The sequence below is a fragment of the Meles meles genome, chromosome 14 (assembly GCF_922984935.1).
Source record: "Meles meles chromosome 14, mMelMel3.1 paternal haplotype, whole genome shotgun sequence".
Classification (NCBI taxonomy): domain Eukaryota; kingdom Metazoa; phylum Chordata; class Mammalia; order Carnivora; family Mustelidae; genus Meles; species Meles meles.
Window position 1 is genome coordinate 74,807,235 of NC_060079.1, and position 25,300 is coordinate 74,832,534.

Genomic DNA, 25,300 nt, shown 5'->3' on the forward strand with positions numbered 1-25,300 from the left:
TGATCTCAGGGTCCTGGGATCGAGCCCCGCATCGGGCTCTCTGCTCCTCAGGGCGCCTGCTTCCTCCTCTCTCTCTGCCTGCCTCTCTGCCTACTTGTGATCTCTCTGTCAAATAAATAAATAGAATCTTTGAAAAAAAATGCTTTTAAGATTTTATTTACTTAATAATTTGAGAAAGAGAATGAAGGAGAGAAAGAGAGAGGTGGGGGAAAGGCAGAGGGAGACATCTGGAACCTCAAGCAGATTCCACAAATATTTGTTGAGCATCTACTGTGTATTAGGTCTCATTTTAGGCACTGAAAATACAGTAGCAGAGCAGGTAACCTCCATTCCCACCGTCATGGGGCTTCCACCGAATGGTAAGTAACACTGTAAACAAATAAAATGACAGCAGCGGCAGACAATAAGCAAATCAATGGATAATATAAGAGATAAGTGTCCTGTGTCTCTGTTTACTGGTTTCAAGGGTGAAGAGACTTTTTTCTTTTTCTAATGACATATAGAGAAAGGGCTCCAATTCCATCTTGAAAAATTAGAAACTTTCAAGCTGAAGGAGGCTCTGGCCAGGGCATACGCTTGCTGATCCTATTTGAAACGGAGTGAAATGTTTCTGGTGATTTGAACAATACAGTGAACCTTTGGATTTACAAATGACTTTGAAGGCACTCTTTGAGAACCAGGTTCCATGCGGAGGTGCTCTTGGGAAGGTTTCTTTGACTAGTGACAGGAGTTTTTTATCGCTGCTGTGTGGTAAGTTACCGTAACTGTAGTGGCTTAAAACAACACAACTTTATCATCTTGCAGTTCTGGAGGGTCAGAAGTCTGAAATCGCTCTTGTGCGGATCAAATCAAGGTGCACGCAAGCCTGCATTTCCTCTGGAGCTGCAGGGTGGAAGCCATTTCCTAGCCATGTCCAGCTTCTAGAGACGTCTGCACGCCTCGGCTGGGGCACTCCTCACGCCAGCCTTGATTTCATGTCATACCTTGTTCTGACTCTGACTCCCTTGTCTCCTTCTCCGAAGGACTAGTGATTCCACTGCGCCTGCCCAGATAATCCAGGATAATCTCACTACCGCAAGATTCTTAATGTAATCATACCTGCTAAGTAACATAGTCTTCGATTCTGGGGATTAGCTTGTGGACATTTTCAGGGGCCATTCTTCTGCCCACCACACAGGCAACTGAGAAACAGCCCCGGTGGCAAAGTGGTTAAGCATCTGACTCTTGGTTTGAGCTCAGGTCATGATTTCAGGGTCGTGAGATTGAGCCCTGCGTGGGGTTCTGAGCTCAGGGCAGAGTCTGCTTGAGACTCTCTCTTCCTTTCCCTCCGCCCCTCCCACTTGTGCTCGTCTTCTCTCTCTTTTTCTAAAATAAATAAATTAATCTTTAAAAAAGAAACAAACAAACAACCTGGCTGGCTCAGTTGGTGGAGATGTGACTCTTGGACCTTGGGGCTGTGAGTTTGAGACCCACACTGGGTGCAGACGATTACTTAAAAATGATAAAACTTTTAAACAAACAAAAAAGAAACAGGGCATGTGGGTGGCTCATTTGGTTAAGCACCTGCCTTCAGCTCGGGTCATGATCCCGGGGTCTTGGGATGGAGTCCCGCACTGGGCTCTCTGCTCAGCGGGAAGTCTGCTTCTCCCCTCTGCTGCTTGCACTCTCTCTCTCTCTGTCAAATAAATTTTAAAAAATAAAAAAAATCTTTAAAAATTTTTTTTTAATTATTAAAGGAGAGAAACAGTATCAGGGGAGCAAGATAATACCATGCAAATTGAATTAAAGTAACAGGGAATTGTGTAAGGAATAATGTGGGTAGAGAATGCCTCAAAATTCAACACTGAGTTAAGCAAACGAGTTTTACACCATTTACACCAAATATCTGGTGTGTGTCAGGATACAACAGTAAACAAAACAAGAAAAAAATCCCTGCCCTTACGGGGCTTACAGCCAACAAAGACACCATAAATAAGCGCATTAGGCGGTAATTTAGAAATGGCTAAGTGCTAGGGGAGAAAGGAAGAGTGATCAGGGGAAGGGGCTGGGGAGCCGCCCGCAGGCTCGGGGAAACCCTCTGCCTGTGGACACTAGGGGGAGCTGCAGCACACTTTTGCCGGCTGAGACTGGGGGATAAAAAAAAGATTTCCGTTATATAATCAGAGTCTGGGAGCCACAAGGAATTTTAGAGGTCAGCTAGTTTAACTTCCTCAGTTCATAAAGAGAAAGCTGCGGCTCAGAAGGTCCACAATGTGGTCGTTAGTTATTCTGCATTTGGCCTAAATTTGAGAGTCTCCTCCTCTCTCCCCAAGAAAGCCAGACACAGCCAGAACGTTATCAAAGGCAGTGCCTGCCAGGAGGTGAGGCGGGGAGGGTTTTGTGTCCGAGCAGCGGGAGGGATGGATGATCTCAGAGCGTAGTTCTATCTATGCCACTGTAGAAAATCGTTCCACAGAACTTCTGATATGTCTCTTTCTAAGTGCAGCATTCTGAAGTCTTAAACCAGTGGCACGGCCCTTCAGCCTTTGAGACTCAACATTGGTGAAAATAACCTACATCGGCCAGACACCAAAGGAAAGGAAAAATGCATTATGATAAAGAGCCTTTGGTATTTATAACAAAAAAATAATGTGGCTTCATTTTCCTAACTGTTACTGCTTCAAATGGTTATTTAAGCTTTAAATGGTTACAGTAAATCGTGGGTTGATTAGATATTTTCATCCGTATCTCCCGGGTGTATTTGCCAAAGGTGTAGCTGAGCCAGTACGAAAGCCCAATATTTCTTAGATTAACAGGGAAAGTTATTTGAGTTTCATGACAATTATAAGACCAAGAGGTAACAACGTAATGCACTTCTACTCGGGAGACCTGTATTTTTTAGGGCAACATTGGTTGAGACACGAACATTCACGCGGTTAAGTCTGGCCCCAGGCAGTACCTTCCCCTAACACATTTAGAGTCCCAGCTGGTTATCCCCGTCTCTGCAAAGTCCCCTGGTTGTCCCGCCTGTCTCAAGCAGAGGAAATTCCAAGATTCTTTCTGGTTTCGTATTCCTTTCCCTGTATCACCAATAGACCTCGGGACCCACCTGTTTTCCCCATTCACCTGCCTGCCTCTTTCACTAGACTAAATTGCTTCTTTTTAAAATCTTTTTTTCTTGGGGTGCCTGGGTGGCTCTGTTGGTTAATGTCCAACTCTTGATTTTGGCTCAGGTTATAGGGTTGTGAGCTTGAGCCCTGCTTCGAGCCCTGCACTGGGTGCGAAACCCACCTAAGATTCTCTCTCTGCCCCTCCCCTCCCCTTCTGCCCCCCTCCCACACTTACGAGCATGCATGCACTTACGCACTCTCTCTCTCTCTAAAAAAAAAAAATCTTTTTTTTAATCGTGGTAAAACACACATAACATAAAATTTATCATTTTTAGCCATTTTAAGTGTGTAGTTCAGTAGTGGTAAGAATATTCACACCGTTGTGCGATCATCACCACTATCCATCTCCAGAACTTTTTTCATATTGTAGAACTAAAATTCTGTGCCCATTAAACAGTAATTCCCCATCCCACTTCCTCTCAGCCCCTGACAGCCCTCATTTTCTGTCTCTGTGGATTTAATTACTCTAGGAAACTCCTAGAAGTGGAATCATACAGTGTGTGTGTGGTGTGTGTGTGTGTGTGTAGCTTATTTCATTTATCAAGGTTCATCCATGTTGTAGCATGTTTCTGAATTTTTTAAAAGATTTTATTTATTTATTTGGCAGAGAGACATCACAAGTAGAGAGGCAGTCAGAGAGGCAGGCAGAGAGAGAGGGGGAAGCAGGCTCCCTGCTGAGCAGAGAGAGGGGATGTGGGGCTCGATCCCAGGACCCTGGGATCATGACCTGAGCGGAAGGCAGAGGCTATAACCCACTGAGCTACCCAGGCGCCCCTCAGATAGCTTCTTGAGGTCAGGAATCATTCAATAAATTTGTTTGAGTTGAAAAAACGAGGTGATATGAATGTAAGGGAATGAGATCTGTAAACAATCTCAAAAGGGAGGAGGTTAGCACAGACAGCCCCATATCAGCAGGGAGAACCGCCGATCCAAGGGCATGTGCATGCATGGCCGCAGTGCCTGGTACCGCGCGGACCTGCCGCTTCACTTCTGCCTGCCAGATCTCATGCAGATGTCTCTGCTGAACAATCTCACCTGGAAATACACAGGCAAAGCAGTTCTGGGAGGAGTGTTTCCAGCCGAGCAGAGTCAACAGTGTGAAAGCCACTAGCATGCCATTAGAATGCACCCCAGACAGGAGTTTCCACGTTGACCAGATACAGATAAGAACTAAACATTCTCTTTGCACTTTTATGTATCTGGTGACCACAGATGGTCTCTGTCTCCATATATTTCAAACTGTCTCTTCTATGACCCACACGCTTCTGGGTCAGATGCCTTAGCAGCATATTTTCATTGGGATCTGACCTCTGGCCTTGCATGTCTACACAGGTAAGACAGCACACTGGACAGCAGTATTCCTGGAAAGCATTCCTAAACCTGGACAGCTAATCATAACTAAACCTGGAAGTGTTTGCAAATCACATAAATCCCAGGGTGCCTAGCTGGCTCAGTCGGTACAGCATGTGACCCTTGATCTCAGGGTTGTAAGTTCAAGCCCCTTGTTGGGTGTAGAGATTATGTAAAAATAAAATCTTTCAAAAAATCACATAGGGGCACCTGGGTGGCTCAGTAGGTTAAACAGCCGGCTCTTGATTTTGGCTCAGGTTGTGATCTCAGGGTCCTGGGATCCAGCCCTGTGTCAGGATCCACGTTCAATGGGGAGCCTGCTTCCCTCCCTCTCTCTCCCTCTTCCTCTGCTCTTCCCACTCTCGTGAATTCTCTCTCTCTGAAATAAATAAACAAATGAATAAATAACTCTTTTTAAGAAATAAATAAGGCTCATTCAAAAAAATCACATAAGCACATTCTACTAAATCTAAGCCAAATATATCCCAGCTCAGGTTCCACTTAATTGGATCCTCAAAATGCTACAGCCACAGGGATGCCTGGCTGGCTTGGTCCGTAGATCATGTGATTCTTGATCTCGGGGTCATGAGCTCAAGCCCCATTTTGGGTGCAGAGATTACTTAAATAAATGAATAATTTTTTTTTAAATGCTACAGTCACTCCAACCCCACCCAACACACCCACAAAAAGCTTGAGAGAGGGTAAACTTGAGAGAGGGTAAATTGGAATGCACAGAGAAATATCTCACTTTTATACATTTTATAAAGACAAATGACCTGTAAACACACTGGGAGGGACCTATAAGGGGCCTGTTCAAGCCAGGGGCCCTGAGGCTTAACCTCCTTTGGCTTTGGGTAAATCTGCCTTTGGTTCTTTCTATGCTAAGCATTAGTTGCATTGATTTTTATTTTAATTTTTTTGTTAAGAATATTTTCCAACATACATGAAGGCGAGGAACGTGTAATCTATCCCACTCCCACCCTGTGTCCCAGCCACCCAGTTTCGAAAATTATCAGTGTTGGTTCATTATCCTAGTCCCCACTCTTGCCACCTCTGAGCTTATTATGCTCCAGAGGTACTGTTTCTGGCTCCTTCTTTCTCAGATCTCTGCAAGGTTTTTACCCTATCAGATTGCCTAATTCAACAGGATAATGAGTCTCTGCTAAATTTCATATTTTTAAAATGTCCTTGGGGGCAAACATGTACTTTTATCTTAGTTTGGAGGCTGTGAATAAAATCAGATTTGACTAGCCTCACAGGAGGAACTCTCGATTCTTTTCTCTATTATATCCGGAAATATGGGAAGTTAATAAAGCTTTATTTTTAAAATATACAAAAATTAGAAAACAGTCCTTAAAACCTATGATTTAGTAATCTCATGAAGGAAGGAGCTCAACAAAACCACAGATGTCCTGGTGAGAATGGGCATAGCTACAATTTCTTCAAGCAGAATCTGAAAGATATTGAATCAGCAAATGAGTCACAGGAGGTCGTACTTTACCTAAAAAGCCCTGAGGTCCAGGGCATTTTTAATAAAGATAATTACTCATATGGCAGCTCTTGGAGTTATAATGAGGCCGGTGGAACATTTTCATTTTATATTTATTAAATACCTACTGGTTACAAGTCACTTACCCAGGTGCTGGGGGCACAGAGCACTGACAAGATACACCAGGTCCTAGTTTTCAAAGAACTCACAGTCTGTTCCTAGAGATGGTGTTTTTAGACCTGAGCATTAGCCGCTTTTCTAGGAGCAGGACTGCCGCACAACGTAAGCCCTGCCCCTTTAATGATCATAGCATACCCTAAAAGCCCACCCCTTGGATCAGTGGGCAGCAGTTCCCTCCCACCTTGAGAACCACCAAGGAAAAGGCAGATAAGAAAGTGAATTCTCAAATCCCCAAATATTGTGGTGAGGGCTGTGATGGACACACCATCAGGTTGCTGTTGGTGGTGAAATAGATTGGGAGGACACTCGGGTAGTCAGTGTCAAGAGAGAATACTCTTTGAGCATTCTCAGGTGGCAGGTAGTCTAAATGTCCTGCAGGATGAGAAGGTGTAGCTGTGAGCGTCCTGGGCATAGGAGCAGCATGTGGGAAGGCCCTGAAGTGGGAGGTGGCTTAGTGAACTTTAAAAAAGTGGAAAGAGGGGCGCCTGGGTGGCTCAGTGGTTTAAGCCGCTGCCTTCGGCTCGGGTCATGATCTCGGGGTCCTGGGATCGAGTCCCGCATCGGGCTCTCTGCTCAGCAGGGAGCCTGCCTCTCTGCCTACTTGTGATCTCTCTCTGTCAAAAAAAAAAAAAAAAAAAGTGGAAAGAAGAATGTGGGGCTGAAATAAGTTGGAGAGATAAGCAGAGGCCAGAAGGCAGAGGCTTCAGGGTTGTGGTGAAGAACTTGGGTTTTATTCCAAATGCTTCCCAATGGAAGCCACCAAAGGGTTTCAAGAAGGGAATGGACATGATGATGTTAATAACGAGAATTAACGCTACTGAGCACTTGCTCTGGGCCAGTAAGGTTTTAAGCTCTTTATATACATTAACTCAAGATATTCTCGTAACAGACCTATGAGGTGAGTATTATTAATATTACAACCTTGCAGAGGAGGAAACTGAAGCATGGAGAGCCTAAGTAACTTGCCCAAAGTCACACAGCTGGTAAAGTGTGTTTTAATACCTCAGCAGTCCCCCCACTGGTAAGCCGCAGGAGTTGTATTTGCTGAAAAACTGACAGGAAGGAGTTAGAGTGAAGTGTTGTGTTTGCCGACCGAGTCTTCAGCAAGCATTTCTCTGGCCCAGAAAGTTGCCCACAGCAGTTCTGATCCTATTACAAGCATATATGTCCCGTAATGGATTAACTGTTGAGGCATGCAGATGGGGAGGCTCACGAATTTGTTAGGCAGCTCTTTTAACAATAAAAGCAACTAATCCCTAGAAAATTTGGTCTGCTCTGGTTGGAAAAACGCAAAGTCTCTCAAAGTCGCCTTCAAAAACCCAGAAGCACGGAGAAAACCGGATTCAGTCATCAGAAAAACCGCTCAAGAAGTGTTCAACCACTCTGAGTCCCGGCTCTACCTGCCATGACAGCGGAGAAGTTTCTGGCAGCAGAGGGACATCCCCAGCTCCAGGCGGGAACAGGTGCGCCAGGCAGGGGGCGTGGCTTGCGGGGGACTGGGAGCGGCGCTGCTGGGCTTGCGGGGGGGGCGGGGCTACCTGGGGGCGGGGCCCGGGGCGTGGCGAAACGAGGAAGGACAGGACTGAGGCGGGGCGCGCGCGTCAGGAAGATGGCGCTGCGTCTGCTGTGGAGAGCGTCACATGGAACGCCGGCGGCGGCGCTGCCGAGGCTGTGAGTGCAGGTCCCTAAGTCCCCAGCCACCCAGCCCGGCCTCCCCAGTCCCTGCCGGAAACCCCCCCACCCCCGCCGGCCGGGAGCACCGCGCTTCTCCCGCGCGCCGGCTCGACCTCTGCCAAGGTCGCCGACGCCCCGCGAGGGTCGCCTCTCGTGCGCGTGCCGCCCTGTGGGAGGGTCCTTGCTTGGGCCGGGGAAATGGGTCCAGGCATTCTGCGTAGCAGCCCCAGAGCCCACGACGAGTCTCCCCCACACGTGGAAACCGCGAACGAGCGGCTGTTCTGTGCACGGGTCCTGGAGGCAGCCCGTGAGAGGCGGCTCGTCTGCGGAGATCCCCTCCGCCCGTGTGTTCGCGCCGCAGCTCCGGGACTGGCCCCAGGACCCCTTTACCCGCCGAAAAATTGCTGAGGACCCCGAAGAGCTTTCCTTGCAGCTGTACGTCTTTACGGTGTGAGGAATTAAAACAGAATTTTAAAAAAACACTCATTTACAAATGACAACCCCGTAACATTTGAACACAGCTGGAGTGAAAGGGGCGTGGTTTGGTATTTTTGAGAATCTCTGTTTTAATGAAGGACAGCTGGAGTCTCATCAGCTGTCGTGGAGCACGTTTACGAAGCGATTCTGGGCTCGGGCAGACGCTAGCTGGAAAAGGAAGACCTCTCAGGCCATCTCGAAGGGTCTCAGGGGCGTGCAGGTGCCCTCGAACCCCGCTTTGAGAACCGCTGGTCCAGCAGTTGCCTGTTGGCCAACTGTATGCACACACGTTATCCTCGGATTCCTTGACCACCGTGTGAAGAAGTCGGAAGACTTCATTGTATGAGGGAACAGGCTTAGGGAGGCTAAGTGACGCGAAGCAGAGAATGGCGGGGTTTGGTTCCGAAACCCAGTCTATGGCTCCTGGTCCAGAACTTCTCACATTTGCTGCGCTTCCCGACTCACCAGTGTGACCCGCGCTGGGCCCTCCCTGGTCCTGTGCATCCCACTTTCCCCATTCCTAGAGCAGAGCTAGGTGTATGGCCCTGGGCCCAGGGAAGCATCCTGCAACCAGAGATGCGGCTGAGGCCGTATACCCAGACCCTTCCAGAAGGTCCCTTTTCTTTTCTTTTTTTTAAGACTTTATTTATTTATTTGACACACAGAGACCACAAGTAGGCAGAGAGAGAGGGGGAATCAGGCCCCCCACCAATCAGAGAGCCCAACGCGGGACTAGCTCCCAGGACCCCGAGATCATGACCCGAGCCGAAGGCAAAGGCCCAACCCACTGAGCCACCCAGGCGCCCCCAGAAGGTCTCTTTTCTTGCAGGCCAGCGTCTGTGGCCTGTTTAATAATGGGTCCAGTGACCACATGCAGTCACCTACTTATAAGGCGCTTGGGACTCATCTCACAGTGCTCTTTGCCATCCTTATTAGCCCATTGGTTCATTCTCCACACACAGATCCTGCTAAGGCCATGGCAGCAGGCTTTCAAGCTGGGTGCTTCAGGGAGCCTACACCATGGGGTAAATCCTTTGGGTTTCCGCCCCTTCAGAACACACACAGATGGGAGAAGTAAAGGTGCCAAATGTCGACTTAGAACGAGTCTGTTTACAGACGCCTTAATTTCTACCGCAGGTGGACTTGCTCCTGCTGGCTTTTTCCTTGTTTTTACAGTATTAGCATCATTGCCAGTAGGCAGGGACCGTTCCTGACTTGTCTACCGAGTCTTCCGTATTTTCCCCTGTTGTGGTGTCCTTGATGTCTCTGTCCCTGTCTGTAGCTCCTGCTCAATTTATAGAAATACCTGGCCCTTAGGTTGGGGGAGCATAACTCCCCACTCCTAGAGGTACTATTGGTAGGCATGTCTTTTAAGCCCTCTCCAGTGACAAAGCAAAGAAACATACGTGTGAATAGTAATCCATGCCTATATTATAAATACCTGTATTTTTAAGGGACGCTCTAAGCCCAAGGTGGGGCTTGAACTCACAGCCCTGAGATCAAGCGTCATGTGCTCTACAGACTGAGCCAGTAGGCGCCCCTAAATATTTCTGTATGTAACCACTGTGTCTATATTAGGCTGAACATGAGTTCATACTTCTCCAGTTCTAATCCATTACCACAGGGATCATTCTAGCCTTCTCCCTTTGTTTCTCAATAAATTTTTACTGCTACAGTTAGAAACCTGGCCTTCCCCCCACCACCACCAAAAAAAGAAAAGAAACTTGACTCCTACCATCTACCATCCAATTTCAGCATACACATATAGCAGTATTTGAATTGTTAGACCATACTCCATGGGGAAAAACTGTCAAAGTACTGTGCTTAGTGTAGTTCCTTTTCCTTTAATAGGCTCCACTCATTTCCTTGGTTGCTTAGGTTGGTGCCTTTTCCTCCCATCCCTTCAGTGAGGTTGTTTCATACATCTGTGATACAGGTAGATTCCCTTGTCAGTTTGCATTCTTTCCTGGGATCCCCCAAGCCCCCATGTGAATTTTTTTAATTGCATATGTTAAGGTTTGCTCTTTTTGCTATAAAATTCTGTGGTTTTTGACAAATGCATAGTATCATGTATCTACCATAACAGTATTATACAGAATTGTTCTATTTCCCTAAAAATCCCCTGTGCTTCATCTATGCATCCATCCTGCTTCCCCCCAAACTCCTGGATCAGTGCTTACAGATCATATTCTTGTCTCTAAAGTTTAGCCTTTTCCAGAATGTCATATAATTGGAGTCATACATAGTCATATAGTCCCTTTAGACAGTTTTCCTTCACTTAGCAATGTGCATTAAGGTTCCTCTGTGTCTTTCTCATGGCTTCTTAGCTCATTTTCTTTTGTTGCTGAATATTCAATTTCAGAGATGTTTCATAGTTTTGTTTTTTTAGAATTTTTATTTATTCAGGGGTACCTGGGTGGCTCAGTGGGTTAAGCCTCTGCCTTCGGCTCAGGTCATGATCTCAGGGTCCTGGGATCGAGCCCCGCATGGGGCGCTCTGCTCAGCAGGGAGCCTGCTTCCCTTCCTCTCTCTGTCTGCCTCTCACCTACTTGTGATCTCTGTCTGTCAAGTAAATAAATAAAATCTTAAAAAAAAAAAAAAGAATTTTTCCTTATTCATTTGAGAGAGAGAGAGAGCATGAGCAGCAGAGAGGGGCAGAGGGAGAGGGAGAAGCAGGCTCCCAGCTAAGTAGGGAGCCTGACGTGGGGCTCCATCCCAGGACCCTTGGGATCATGACCTGAGCTAAAGGCAGATGCTTAACCGACTGAGCCACTCAGGCACCCCAAGATGTTTCATAGTTAATCTGTTTATCTGTTCAGCCACTGAAGGACATTGTAGTTACTTCTATTAAGGCTTAATAAAGCTGCTCTAAACATTCTTGTGTAAGTTTTCTATGTGCATAAGTTTTCGAATTAATTGAGTAAATACCTAGGAGTATGATTGTGTGTTAAAAGTACAAATTTTGTTTTGTAAAAAAACTACCAAACGATGTTCCAAGGTGCTGTACCATTTTGCATTCCCATCATCAATGAAAGCTTCTGTTGCAGTACATCCTTGCCAGCATTTAGTATTGTCAATTAAAAAATTTTCGTTTAGTCATTCTAATAGGTGTGTAGTGGGATCTGTTGTTGTGTTAATGTTCTTTTAACTTGAAATTCCCCGGTGTCAGCTGATGTTGAGCATCTTGTCATGTGTTTATTTGGCATTTGTGGGTCATCTTTGGTGACCTGTTTAGATCTTCTGCCTATTTCCTGGATTGTTTTCTTATTGTTAAGTTTTTAAGTATTTTTTGCGTATTTTAGATATGTCTTTTGTAAGACATATGTTTTGCCTCTATTTTCTCCCATCTGGCACTAGTCTTTTCATTCTCTTAATGAATGTATCTTGCACAGAGGAGAAGTTTTTTATTTCAATTAAGTCATGATTATTGATTTTTTTCTTTCATGGACCATGCATTTGATATTTTTTGTTTGTTTGTTTAAGATGTATTTTGAGAGAGGGCAGGGAGAGAATCCTCAAGCAGACTCCCTGCTGAGCTCAGAGCCTGAAGCCAGGCTAGATCCCAGGGCCTTGAGATCAGTACCTGAGCTGGTACCAAGAGTGGGATGCTTAACCCGCTGAGCCACCCAGGCACCCCTGCTTTTGCCAATATATTTAAGAACTCATTGCCAAATCCAAAGTCACATAGGTCTTTTCTTGTATTTTCTTCTAAAAGTTCTATAGTATTACGTTTTATACTTAGGTCTATGATCCATTGTAAGTTGTTTTTGTTATGAATGGATACTGGGTTTTGTCAAGTTCTTTTTCTGCATCAATTGATATGAACATATGATTTTCCTTGTTAGCCTTTTGATGTGGTAGATTACATTATCTGATTTTTGAATGTCAAACCAGCCTTGTATACCTGGAATAAATCCTACGTGGTTGTGGTGTATAATTCTTTTTAGACATTGTTGGATTTGATTTGCTAATATTTTCTTGATGGTTTTCCATCTATGTTCATGAGAGATTGGTCTGTAGTTTTCCTTTTAAGTGGTGTGTTTATTGAGTATTGGCTTCTGTATGTCTCGTGTCTTTTTTTGTTCCTCTGTTCCTTCCTTACTGCTTTCTTATGCATTAAGTGAATATTTTAAATTTCTTTAATGATTTTTAACTATTTTTTTAACTCTTAATCGTAATTTTAAAGGGTTTTTTTTAGTGGTTACTCTAGGGCTAATCATGCACATTTTTTAAAAAGAATTGTGGTAAAATAAAATATATGTAACATAAACTTTGTTATTTTAACCATTGTAGATGTGCGGTTTAGTGGCATTATTGCATTCACACTGTCCTGCAACCATTACCACTACTTCCAAGATTTGTTCATCACTCCAAACAGAAACTCTGTACCCATTGAGCAATAACTTCTTTCCTGACACCTGGTAATCTGTAATCTACTTTCTGTCTCTCTGAATTTGCTTATTCTGGATATTTCATGTAACTGGAATCATGTAATTTTTATTCTTTTGTTTCTGGCTTATTTCACTTTGCATTATGTTTTTAAGAATCATTCATATTGTAGCATGTATCAGAATTTCATTCCTTTTTATGGTTTGATAACATTCCATTGTATTATTGCATTATAGCCCGTTTTGCTAATCCCCCATGCCCTTAACCCGTAACCCATAGTCTATTCTCTATATGAGATTATTTTTGTTGTGTTCATTCCTTTTGCCTTTTGGATTCCACATAAGAGTAAGATCTTATGGTATTTCTCTTTATCCAACTGACTTATTTTGCTTGACATAATACCCTCAAGATCCATCCATGTTGGGGCGCCTGGGTGGCTCAGTAGGTTAAAGCCTCTGCCTTCGGCTCAGGTCATGATCCCAGGGTCCTGGGATCGAGCCCCGCATCGGGCTCTCTGCTCCGCAGGGAGCCTGCTTCCTCCTCTCTCTGCCTGCCTCTCTGCCTAGTTGTGATTTCTCTCTGTCAAATAAATAAAATATTAAAAAAAAAAAAAGATCCATCCATGTTGCTGCAAATGGCAAGATTTCATTCTCTTTTATGGCCAAGCATGGCTTCATTGTATAAATATAACACATCTTTATCCATTCATCTACTGATGGACATTTTATTTCTGTATCTTGGCTATTAAACTGTGCTTCAGCGGACATAACAATAAGCAGGAGTGTATATATATTTTTTAAAACTAAGGTTTTCCTATTCTTTGGATAAATACCCAGAAGTAGAATAACTGGGTCACATGGTAGTTCTAGTTCTAATTTTTTGAGGAATCTTTGTACTGTTTTCTAGTAGCTCTATCAGTTTACAGTCCTACCAACAGTGTGTGAGGGTTCCCTTTTCTCTACATCCTCTCCAACACGTGTTATTTTTTGTCTTTTTGATAGTAGCTATTTTTACAGGTTGTTAGGTGATACCACATTTTGGTTTTGAGTAGCACTTCCCTAGTAACTAGTGATGTTGAACATCTTTTCATGGAGCTGTTGGCCATCTGGATGTATTCTTTGGAGAAATAGCTATTCAGGTCCTCTCCCCATTTCTTAATCAGGTTGTTTTTTGTTATTGTTGAGTCGGATTAATTCCTTTTATGTATTTTGCATATTAACCCCTTATTGGATATATGGTTTGCAGATATTTTTACCCATTCATTAGGTTGCCTTTTCATTTTCCTGAAGGTTTCTTTGGCTGTGCTGAAGCTTTTTACCTTGATATAGTCCCATTTATTTATTTTTGCTTTTGTTTTTCTTGCCTTTGAAGTCTCATCCACAAAGATGTTGCTAAGACTGATGTCAAAGACTTTACCACCTATGTTTTCTTCTAAGAATTTTATGGTTCCAGGTCTTACGTTCAAAAAAATTTTTTTTTTAAGATTTTATTTATTTGACAGAGAGATCACAAGTAGGCAGAGAGGCAGGTAGAGAGAGGTGGGGAAGCAGGCTCCCTGGTGAGCAGAGAGCTCCACTAGGGGCTTGATCCCAGGACCTGAGCCAAAGGCAGAGGCTTAACCCACCCAGGTGCCCCTACATTCAGGTTTTTAATCCACTTTGAGTTAATTTTTGTGTATGGAGTAATATAGTGGTCTAATTTTATTCTTTTGCATGGGGCTATCCATTTTCCCCAACACTATTTATTGAAGAGACTGTTCCTTCCCCATTGTGTATTCTTGGCTCACCTTTTCCTTTTAAGCTTTTGGTTAGCCTACTTGCCCTATTATCTGCCATTTCAGGTAGTGGTGATGTTAATAATTGCTTCTGATTTGACAAACACCGTCAGGGAAAATGCATTCCCAATGTTTGTTCTCTGAGCCGGGTGAGCCTTGCAAGTGGGGTTTCCCAGGGAACTCTCAGGTCAAATATTGTCAGTTCTCTGTAAATGGTGCTTTGAAAGAACTCCAGGCCTGCCTTGCCTCCTCCAGTGCCTGCTAGGTCGCTGGTTTTAAACCATGATTGTGGCTTTTGGTTTTCAAGGCTACCTCCCAACTGGGAAGAGGGAGTAGGTAAATTAAAAAAAAAGAACACCTCACATGATTTGTTCTTACTGAGATTTGTCCATGTTTTTTTGAAGAAATGTTCCTAGATTGCTGCAAGCCTTTGGTTAATTTTTAGAGTTCTAAAAAAGATTGATTTTGACAATTTTTGCCAATATTCTCATTGCTTTTATGGAGGATTGGGTTTTTGAAGGTCCTTTCTCTGCAATTTTGTTGCAGGCACCCCTGCTTAGAATTTTGATCAAGAATGGGTTTGAGGGGTGCCTGGGTGTCTCATTCTTAACCAGATGGTCAGGTTAAGCATCTGCCTTCGGCCCAGGTCATGATCCTAGAGTCCCAGGATTGAGTCCCACGTTGGGCTCTCTGCTCAGTGGAGAGCCTGCTTCCACCTCTCCCTCTGCCTGCTGCTCTGCCTGCTTGTGCTCTCTCTTTGTCAAATAAATAAATAAAATCTTGAAAAAAAAACAAGAATGGATTTGAGTGTATAAATTTTTTTTTTAGTATTTATTGTGGTGATCATGTGGCTTTTCTTCTTTAGTGTGTTAATATGATGAATTAGATTGATTTTTTAAAAGATTTTATTTGTGAGAGAGAGAAAGCAAGAGCGAGAGCACAAGCAGGAGGAGCAGCAGAGGGAGGGGGAGAACAGGGAGCCCGACACGGGACTCAATCCCAGGACCCTGAGACCATGAGCTGAGCCGAAGGCAGACGCTCAACTGAATGAGCCACCCAGGTGCCCCTAGATTGATTTTTAAAGTTAGGCTAACCTTGCATTCCTGGAATAAACTTTATTTGATCATGATATGTGACTTTTTTTTTTTAAGATTTTATTTATTTTTTCGAGAGACAGCATGTGAGCAAAGGCAGGGGCAGAAAGAGAGGGAGAAACAGACTTCCTGCTGAGTGACAAGCCTGAAGTGGAGCTCCATCCCAGGACGCGGAGATCATGACCCAAGCTGAAGTCAAATGCTTAATTGACTGAGCCACTCAGGCACCTCATGATGTATTATTTTTATATATTGTTGAATTGAATCTGCTAACATTTTGTTAAAGGTATTTGCATCTGTGCTCAGAAAGAACATTAGCCTATAGGGTTTTTTTTTGCTTTTTGTTTGTTTGTTTTTTGTATTGTCTTGTTCTGGTTTGGTATGGGGATAATAATGGTTACATAGAATTCATTGGAGAGTATTCTCTTCTATTCTCTTGAATGAATTGGCAGTATTTTTACTTAAATATTTATGCCTAGAGTTTTCTTTGCAGGAAAAATTTTAACTACAAATTCAGTTTCTTTAGTAGCTATAAGGCTACTCAGGTATCCAGTTTTTCTTGAGTGACCCTTGGTTGGTTGGTCAACCAAATTCAAGGAATTTGCCCGTTTCATGTAAGCTGTCGGATTCATGGACAAAGAGTTGTTCATGATAATCCCTTATCCTTTTTCTTATAGCTTTATGAGGTATAATTTGTATATTTTGTATAATTTGTATATTGAAAAAATTAATCTTTTTTAAGTGTGAAATAATCTTTAGTAAATTCATAGACTTGTGCATCTATCACCACAGTGCAGTGTTAGATCACCCCCCAAATTTCCATCATCCCCAAAACTCCTTCAGGCCCATTTGCAGTTAGCCCTTACTCCCACTGCTGCCCCTGGCATCTTTTTAATGGTCATGCAGTCAGTAGTCATGTGCCCTCTCTCTCTGATACTGTATATCTCTCTCTCTCATTTCATTTGACTGGTTTGCCAGAGTTTTGTCAGTTTTATTGATCTTCGTGAAGAACCATCTTTTAGGGTTTTTGTTTTGTTTTTCTTTAAAGATTTTATTTATTTATTTGGCAGAGAAATAGAGAACACAAGTAAGCAGAGTGGCAGGCAAAGGGAGAGAGAGAAGCAGGCTCTCCGCTGAGCAGGGAGCCTGATGTGGGCTCGATCCCAGGACCCTGGAATCACGACCCCAGCCGAAGGCAGACGCTCAACTAATGAGCCACCCAGGCCCCCCGTCTTTTAGTTTTATTGATTTTTAAAAAATTTTTCTGTTTTCTGTTTCATTGATTTATATTCCTGTCTTTATAATTTCCTATATTAAGCTTACTTTGGGTTTAATTTGCCTTTTCTTCTTGTTTCTTAAGGTGGAAATTTAGACCTTCCTACTTTTTTAATATAAGTGTTTAATAATAAATTGTCTTTGGGTGCCTGGGTGGCTCAGTAGGTTAAAGCCTCTGTCTTTTGCTCAGGTCATGATCCCAGGGTCCTGGGATTGAGCCCCGCATCCGGCTCTCTGCTCGGCAGGGAGCCTGCTTCCCTTCCTCTCTCTCTGCCTGCCTCTCTGCCTGCTTGTGATCTCTGTCTGTCAAATAAATAAATAAAATCTTTAAAAATAATAATAATAAATTGTCCTCTAAAGCTTGTTTTAACTACCTCTGGCAAACGGTAGGAGTTTTCTGATCCCTATACTCTCTATTTACTTCTTATCTTGATGCTGTCCTTTCTAAAGTAGTTAGTAATAAAACTCTTAAAGGAACTACCTCTTTGCAATATCAGGTTAGAGAGAAATCTGGTATGGAAGAAAAATGAAGACAGGTTAGAGAGGGACAGATACAAACTAAGGATCTGAGAGTGGGCAGCAGGGTTGTGTAGTGGCTGAGGGATCTTTGATGGGGTTACCTCTCAGAGGTCCTGCTAGTCCCTTTTGTACAGTTGGCCTCAGTTTTGAAGATTTTTAAGATTGTGGCGACAACCACCGTTGTCCCTCTATACTACTGTGGGGCCATTAAAGGAAGAAGGGAGGGAAGGAATTAAAAGGGAGTATGGAAAGGGAGAAAGGTGTAGGGGGAGAACAGAGGCAGTGAGAGAGAAAGGAGAAAAACCTTTATAGAAAGAATGCTAAAAAGCAGGCAGGTATTGAAAAGGACTGAGAAATTTTTAAGTGATCTTTGAAAAGAACTCAGAATAAGAATGAATATGTGTGGGGCGCCTGAGTGGCTCAGTCTTTAAGTGTCTTCCTCAGGCTCAGGTCATGATCCCAGGACCCTGGGATTGAGCCCCACATCGGGCTCCCTGCTCAGCGGGAAGCCTGTTTCTCCCTCTTCTGCTCCCCTTGCTTGTGTTCCCTCTCTCAGTATGTTTCTCTCTGTCACATAAATAAAATCTTAAAAAAAAAAAAAGAATGAATATGTGTACTTTGCCACTTGAACTGTTATTAATAGGTCAATGTGGAATGTTAGTTATTTTGAAGTATTTTTTGGCATCATTCGAAATTGACTTTCCCGAGTGCATGGTAAGAAGCTAAAAGGGGGTGGGGCGCCTGGGTGGCTCAGCGGGTTGAAGCCTCTGCCTTCTCTATCTCTGTCAAATAAATAAATCTTAAAAAAAAAAGCTAAAAGGGGGTGCTGTAAACAAAAATTATGTTTTGGGTTGTAATGAAGAAAGTCACATTAAGTGGTCCAGGGAGGCAGGGGATCAAACCATTTCAGCTTGCCCGCAAAACTATCCTGGTTTTAGTCTTGAAAGTCCCACATTCCAGGAGGCCTCTCTGTTCCAGGCAAAGCAGGATAGTTATTTGCTCTAGAGACAGAGAAGTGAAGGGCTGAAGGATGAAGTGAAGATGGTCAGAGAGGGTAGATCAGAAGTTCAAGAATTGGAGCTAAAGACTTCCAGAATGACCTCCTAAGAGAATGGAATGGGACAGAGTACTCAGAATGTTTTAATGGAGAAAGAAGGGCCTCTGTTGGAGGCTGAGAAGAGAAAGAGGAAGGAGACTCTGGGGATACAGGAAATACCATGGGGGGTACACAGATCAGGAGCAGCGGACATGTCCTCAGGCTGGACAGAGGAGTTGGTGGGAAATGAGGTATCCCAGAGCAAAAACTAGTGGGCCGGGGCCACGCCGGTGAGCAAGCACTGAACGTGGGGGCTGGGACTGAACTGGAAGATGCACACGTGCATGCTAAGTTCCTTCTAGAGAAGGCGTCCCTGCAAGGGGAGATGCCCAGGACGGTGCTGTTTGCTAAAGCAAGGCTGTGCCAAGTCTGTGCAAGAGCATAGCCTTTGCCTGTGGATCTAGTCCAGCTGTGTAGAGCTTTCCCACTGTACTGTTTCTGTGTCATGGAGTTTTGCTGTGAACTAGAACCACCTGTGTGGGTTCAGGCCAAGAGAAAGAACATTGGGTAACCCATATGGTTTCTGCGGGAGAGGCTGAGGAAAAGCTGGGACCTGAAGATGAATTTTTTTTTTAGAAGTATTTTCAGCAATTTTAAAGATTTTATTTATTTATTTGACAAAGAAATCACAAGGGGGGGAGGGAAGCAGGCTCCTCACTGAGCAGAGAGCCCGATGTGGGGCTCCATCCCAGGACTCTGGGATCATGACTCGAGCCGAAGGCAGAGGCTTAACCTACTGAGCCACACAGGCTCCCATGAAGATGAATTCTTTTTTTTTTTTTTTTAAAGATTTTATTTATTTATCTGAAATACAGAGTGTCACAAGTAGGCAGAGAGAGAGGCAGACAGAGAGAGGAGGAAACACGCTCCCCGCTGAGCAGAGAGCCCGATGCAGGGCTCGATCCCAGGACTCTGGGATCATGACCCGAGCTGAAGGCAGAGTCTTTAACCCACTGAGCCACCCAGGCGCCCCCTGAAGATGAATTCTTGACTGAGAAACCATTACCCTCGATGCTTTTCGCCCCATGGATCCATAGGGGAGTTGAGGACAGTTTCACCACACGTGGTTTCTTTACTCCCCTCCGAATAACTGTGGCCACCAAAGTCTCTGCCTCTTAAGGAACTCTCCCGAGTGACCCCGTTTTGCAGAATGTTTGAGAGGCACATGCACCTTATGATTCTAGAAATACTCCGTGGTGGTATGTCGAGGATGGGGTGTTCTTGGTTGTGGACAAGCCTGGTGGAAGGCATCATACATGGTCAGTGAGATCGCATCCATGGAGTGGCTGCCACTGCCTGGCACCTGCACTTTGCTGAAGTGCTCGCTCTCTCCAGTTAGCCGTGTTAAACAGCCAGCGTCCCCTTGATGTCATTTCTAAGAACAGTCTTTGGTCACAGTTTCCCTTCACTGAATGTTGTGGTGGCTGATCTATAGGAGCTGCTATTTGATGTGTGACTCCCTGCGAGGAAGTCCACAAATGCACGCGGCTAAAATTTTCGGAGGTCAGAGAGAAGGAAGCTGGGCTCCTTGGTTATTGGTAGGTTTGACAAATATTCTTAAGACTGGAAGAGTTGTTAATTGTAAAACGATAGGCTTTCATGCCCCTGAGTGCAACTGGAGTTGTGTTTTATTGTTACATTTTGCTTCATTATTCCTCTACACATTGCTCATGATCTTGCCAGGTTAAGTTTAGATTTTATTAGTTAATAAAAAAAAAATCAAGGAAATAATGTTCAGGTTTTCATACAGGTCACTTGGGGATGAATTTAAATCCATTGTAATTAAAACAGGTTTAATTTATTTCATGTTGTTACTTGAGTGTTTAGTGGCTTATCAGTTAAATAACTCATTTGAATGTTATAGATAATAAATGAGCTCCAGAATTGAGACTCATTTTTTCCTTACCTCCTTCCTTTCTTTCCTTTCTTTTTCCCCACCCTCCCTCCCTCCTTTCTTCCCTTCTTTCCTTTTCCCACTATAAGCCAATTTTAAGGTGGCTTTTTATTTAGTTGCTTTGATTTTATATTTTGGTTAACTTTGAGGATGTTAACCTAATCTTGGAGCACTGATATTCACTGTTGTTCTATGACTCTTATCACGTATGTATATAATGCCGGCTATCCTTTTAAACTATTGTCAAGTTTTCTTTCTTGGGAAAGCAGAGATGAATGTCCCTATACCCAAATCTCTATGGTTACTCTTATGGACTTGAAGGTGAATTTTTGTATGTGAACTTCCTGCGTCAAGGAGTATGGACATTTTAACTCTTGATTCTGGTTTTCAAATCACCTGCCAGAAAGGTGAAAGATACCTGGATTGCAGTGTGCCCTTGGAGGCTCATCTGCCCATTTTTCTTGGCATCAGCAGGCCCATGCACAGTAAAGTAGGGATAGACTATGTTGCTGGTCACACAGCTGGCAGCTCCAGGCCTAGAAAGAATCCCATCCCCTGGCTGTCAGTCAGGGGCGGCTTCTCTCTCTGTGGTGTTGGCTGTCACACTGACCTTGCTTGTAGGTGGTTCTGTAAACAGCTATGAAATTTTACCTCTTCTGCAAGTTCTCTCTTGAATTACACCATGTGTATTGTCTTCCTCTTCGACTTTTGAGATCGACAGAGGTGCTTGATTTCATAATAAAGGATCCAGAGTCAGTTTCTATGAGAAAGTCAAAATTCTGTTTTAATAGGATGCTAGTACAGGCAAGTCTTAATTGTTTCCCTTCACTGTGTTCTGGCCAAGAAGATAAAGTAACTGTAGTATTCCGTAAGTATTTGCAGGATACTTTTCAAATATGAATATTCAGAACATGCAAATATTGAAATTTTCATTAAAAAATTTTTTTTAAATTTTATTTATTTGGAAAAGAGAATGAGAAAGGGACAACACGAGCAGAGAGGGGAGGTGCAGAGGGAGAGGGAGAAGCAGGCTCTCCACTGAGTTGGGAGCCTGATGCTGGGCAGGATTCCAGGACCCTGGATCATGACCTGAGCCAAAGGCAGGTGCTTAACAGACTGAGCCACCCAGACACCCCGAAATCGTGGAGATTTTAGAAGACACTTTCTACTTTATTGCCCTGCTTGCCACCTTCAGTAAAATTAGGGTCACAATTTAGTGGTAGATTATGTTCACTGTTTGAAAGTTGTACATTGCTAAAAAATTGAATTAAAAAAATAAGGGATTCTGGCACCTGGATGGCTCAGTCGTTAAGTGTCTGCCTTTGGCTCAGGTCATGATTCCAGAGTCCTGGGATCGAGTCCCACATCGGGCTCCCTGCTCTGCGGGAAGCCTGCTTCTCCCTCTCCCACTCCCTCTGCTGTATTCCCTCTCTCGCTGTGTCTCTCTCTGTCAAATAAATAAATAAAATCTTTAAGAAAAAAAATAAGGGATTCTATGAACATTTAAAAATTTTTATGTATTTTTAAATTTAAATTCAATTAATTAACATATGATGTATTATTGTTTTAGGAGTACAGGTCTGTGATTTGAACCTTTTGACAGTTTATATGATCATTTAAAAATACTGCACATGTGTACATTGGTACTGCTTTACAAGTAGTGCATGCTGATTTTAAAGCACACTTGCCCTGTCTTCTTATTCAGTCTCACAGTATCATTTACGAGAAAGATGATATGTCCTCCTTGATATACGTATCAAAGACAGTATTATTTTTGGCCAAATACAAAAGTTTAAGAAATTAAAAAGAACAAAAAAAAAAAAATCTGTGCCAAATGCTATTTTCATACAGAGGCACTGGAGGGCGCTCTAGCAATGGGAGATGTAAATTGTCTCTTTAACAAACATGCCTCTTGCAGAAAGAATAGTGGAAAAAACAACTGTTTTTCTGTCACTTAAAAAAAAAAATTTTTTTTTAATTAAGTCATCTCTATGCCTAACATGAGGCTCGAACTCACGGCCCTGAGATCAAGAGTCACATGCTCTAGTGACTGAGCCAGCGAGGCTCTTTCTGTCACTTTTTAGGACAAATGAAAGACTCATATATGGCAGAGGAAATATTTCTGTACTGAACTTTTCCCTTGAAAAGTTTATAAGAAACTTAAGAAGTAAGTCTGTGCCCCAGGGCTCCTTATTACTCCTCCCTCTGTTGGCTCCGTCCAGCCATATTGCCTCCTTGGCAGGGCTCTGTCTCTGGCCTGGGGCACTCTGCTCCTTCAAGTCTTTCCTCAGATGTCACCCATGGGAGAGGTGTTTCCCCACAGCCCTAGACAACATAGCAACTCCCCCTCCCCCCCAGCTAGACTCCACAGTCTCTTCTCCCTCATCCTACTTGATGTTTTTTCCCATGGCATTCATTTCCACCTGACATATTGTGTGTTTATCTGTTTATTGTCTGTCTTCACTCCATCGTCCCCCATATATTCATGAGAATAGGCACTTGTTCTGTTTGTCCCATTGCTATAGACCCTAGTCCTGAAACAGTGCTTGGCACATAGTAAGTGCCCAATATAAATTTGCCAAATAAAAAAACAGATTTGGGGGTGGCTGGGTGGCTCAGTTGGTTAGGTGTCTGACTCTTGATCTCAGCTCAGGTCTTGACCTCAGGGTCATGAGTTCAAGCCCCATGTGGAACCTAGTTTAAAAAAAAAAAAAAGAGGATTTTAGTATTGAAAATAGTGCTTCTGGAGATTAGTGCCTTTTTTTTTTCATTGTAGTAAAATATACATAAATTTATCTTAACTTTATCTCATTTTTTAATTTTTATTTTTTTAGAGATGGAGGGAGAGAGAGAGGGATATAAGGAGGGATAGAGCAGGCTCCACAGCCAGTTTGGAGTCCTCCTCATGGGGGCTCAGTCTCACAGCTCTGAGCTGAAATCAACAGTTAGAGTCTTAACCGACTGAGCCACCCAGGCGCGCCCCCAGTGTTCTTTTCTGTCTCTATGAATTTGACTATTCTATACTCTCGTATAAGTGGAGTCATGCAATATTTGTCTTTTGTGTCTGGCTTATTTCACTTAGCATAATGTCCTCAAGGCTTATCCATGTTGTAGCATGTGTTAGAGATTCCTTTCTTTTAAAGGCTGAATAATATTTTATTTCATGCATATACCACATTTTGTTCTCCACTCACCCACCGATGGACATTTGGATTGTTTTCACCTTTTTGCTATTGCTAGTGCATATTTTATATAGAGCACAGAAATGTGATGTTTAGATTTTGAGTCTAAAGGTGGATTTCTTTGGGACAGTTATAACATCTTCAAATTATACCAGTGGGTCACAGTTCACCCTTTGCCTTCAGGAAAATACTTTTAGTTCAGATTAAAGTAGAAACTTATTTAAGATCCAAAAGATCAGAATTGTTTTACTATCCCTATTGGTGCTATTAAAGTTATTCTTACAAATGCCAAAAAAAAAAAAAAAAAAAGAAAAGGTCACAAAATCAAATTACTAACTCTGTGGTATAAGCAAGAAAATCCTGGATAGATGCTCTGGGATTTTAGTCCATTGCTGACCCTGCAGTTAGCCCTTGACCTTGTTCAAGGCCCTTGTCTAAATTGAGCCTTATTTTTCTCACAGTTAAAACAAGGAGGGTGGACTCGGTGCCTCCTGCCAGTTGACATTCCATAATCTAGAAAGAAATTACTGACCTAAAGTAAGAGAACTTTGGAGAATTCAGAAATATAAAATAAAATGTATGTTTTGAGCTTTTAGTTATTTTGGTCTGTTTCAGCTCAATTTAAACAGATTGAAGATAATAAAAGCTCTGCCTTCCCCCAAATTTATGGGTTCAGTTTGCACTTAATTGATTTGAACTCTTCCTGCCATGTTAGGAGGTTTTTTGTTCATGTGTTGTTCATCTATATCCTTTAGATCTTCCTAACAGGAGGTATCTTCGTTTTTTTCTCTCTGCAGCAGGTACTGCTGCCAACTGCTCTCTTCAAGCCCTTAGTTCAAGTGGCTGCTGACTGCCACAGTACAGAGGGCTATGATTTAAAATAATTTGGTTATACTGGAAATACAGAATCTGGAAGAGCTCAAGAATAAGAAGATGTAGATATCCTAAATTTTAGTCTAATCTGCAAGACTGACTCAAAAGTGCAGATATGATTTTTGCCTGCATTCTATCCCCTTCCAGTTGTCTCCTGCCCTCCTAGTGCTTTCATGCTGATCCATATACACCCCGGTGTATGGAGCTCAATGCTCCTAGGGCCTGCCTGTTCTAGTTTCCATAGTCCACAGCTCACCTGTGATGCCCACTGAAGATGAGAAAACCAACATGTGCTAATGTCATGTTTGTAACCTCTCCCAAATGCCTTACCTGCAAAGGAGGTGGGCGGTAAAGAGAACTTCTCTTCCACCGGGGAAGCAAATGTGGACATAGAAGAGGCTTGTGGTGCCCTTCCTGTCCGTCAGTCCAGAGACTGTGAATTGGGTCCAGACTGTGAATTTGGGTCATCAGTATCTCCCTGTGCTGCAGAAGAGTCGGGGATTTACCAGGTGACCTGGCAAATCCCTGACTGGGAACTGGGACTGAGACTGGGGAGATTACTTACCCTTAGAAAGCTCCCTGCCCTCCCCACCCCACGACCCTCCCCACTTACATGCACTTCTTACTGACCTTCAGTTTCCTAAAGCAGGCTCGCATCATTCCCTTCCACAGCATAAATTCCTTGATACGTTCTAACTGTTGGCTACATGAGGTCCGGACCCCCGAGTGTGGCGCGCACATGCCTCCTCATTTATCATCTACCTTTCTAATCTCTCTCCCGGTACGGTTCCCTTGCACCATTCATCCGGGACTCTCACCATGCCTCACACCCACTGAACCCTCTCTCCTCTCCGATTTGCTGACCATCTTCCTCCTACTTCTTAC

General features: G+C 43.4%; 1 protein-coding gene across 3 annotated transcripts in view; it reads left to right on the forward strand.

Moving 5' to 3' along the window:
- The first annotated feature begins 7,741 nt into the window (after positions 1-7,741).
- Positions 7,742-25,300, forward strand: part of CLYBL (citramalyl-CoA lyase) — a 276,475-nt gene continuing 258,916 nt past the window's right edge. For all 3 annotated transcript variants that reach the window (XM_045977929.1, XM_045977930.1, XM_045977928.1), the window contains exon 1: positions 7,742-7,839. In XM_045977929.1, the coding sequence (XP_045833885.1) occupies positions 7,778-7,839 (62 nt within the window). In that variant the 5' untranslated portion in view covers positions 7,742-7,777. The remainder of the gene's footprint in view (positions 7,840-25,300) is intronic.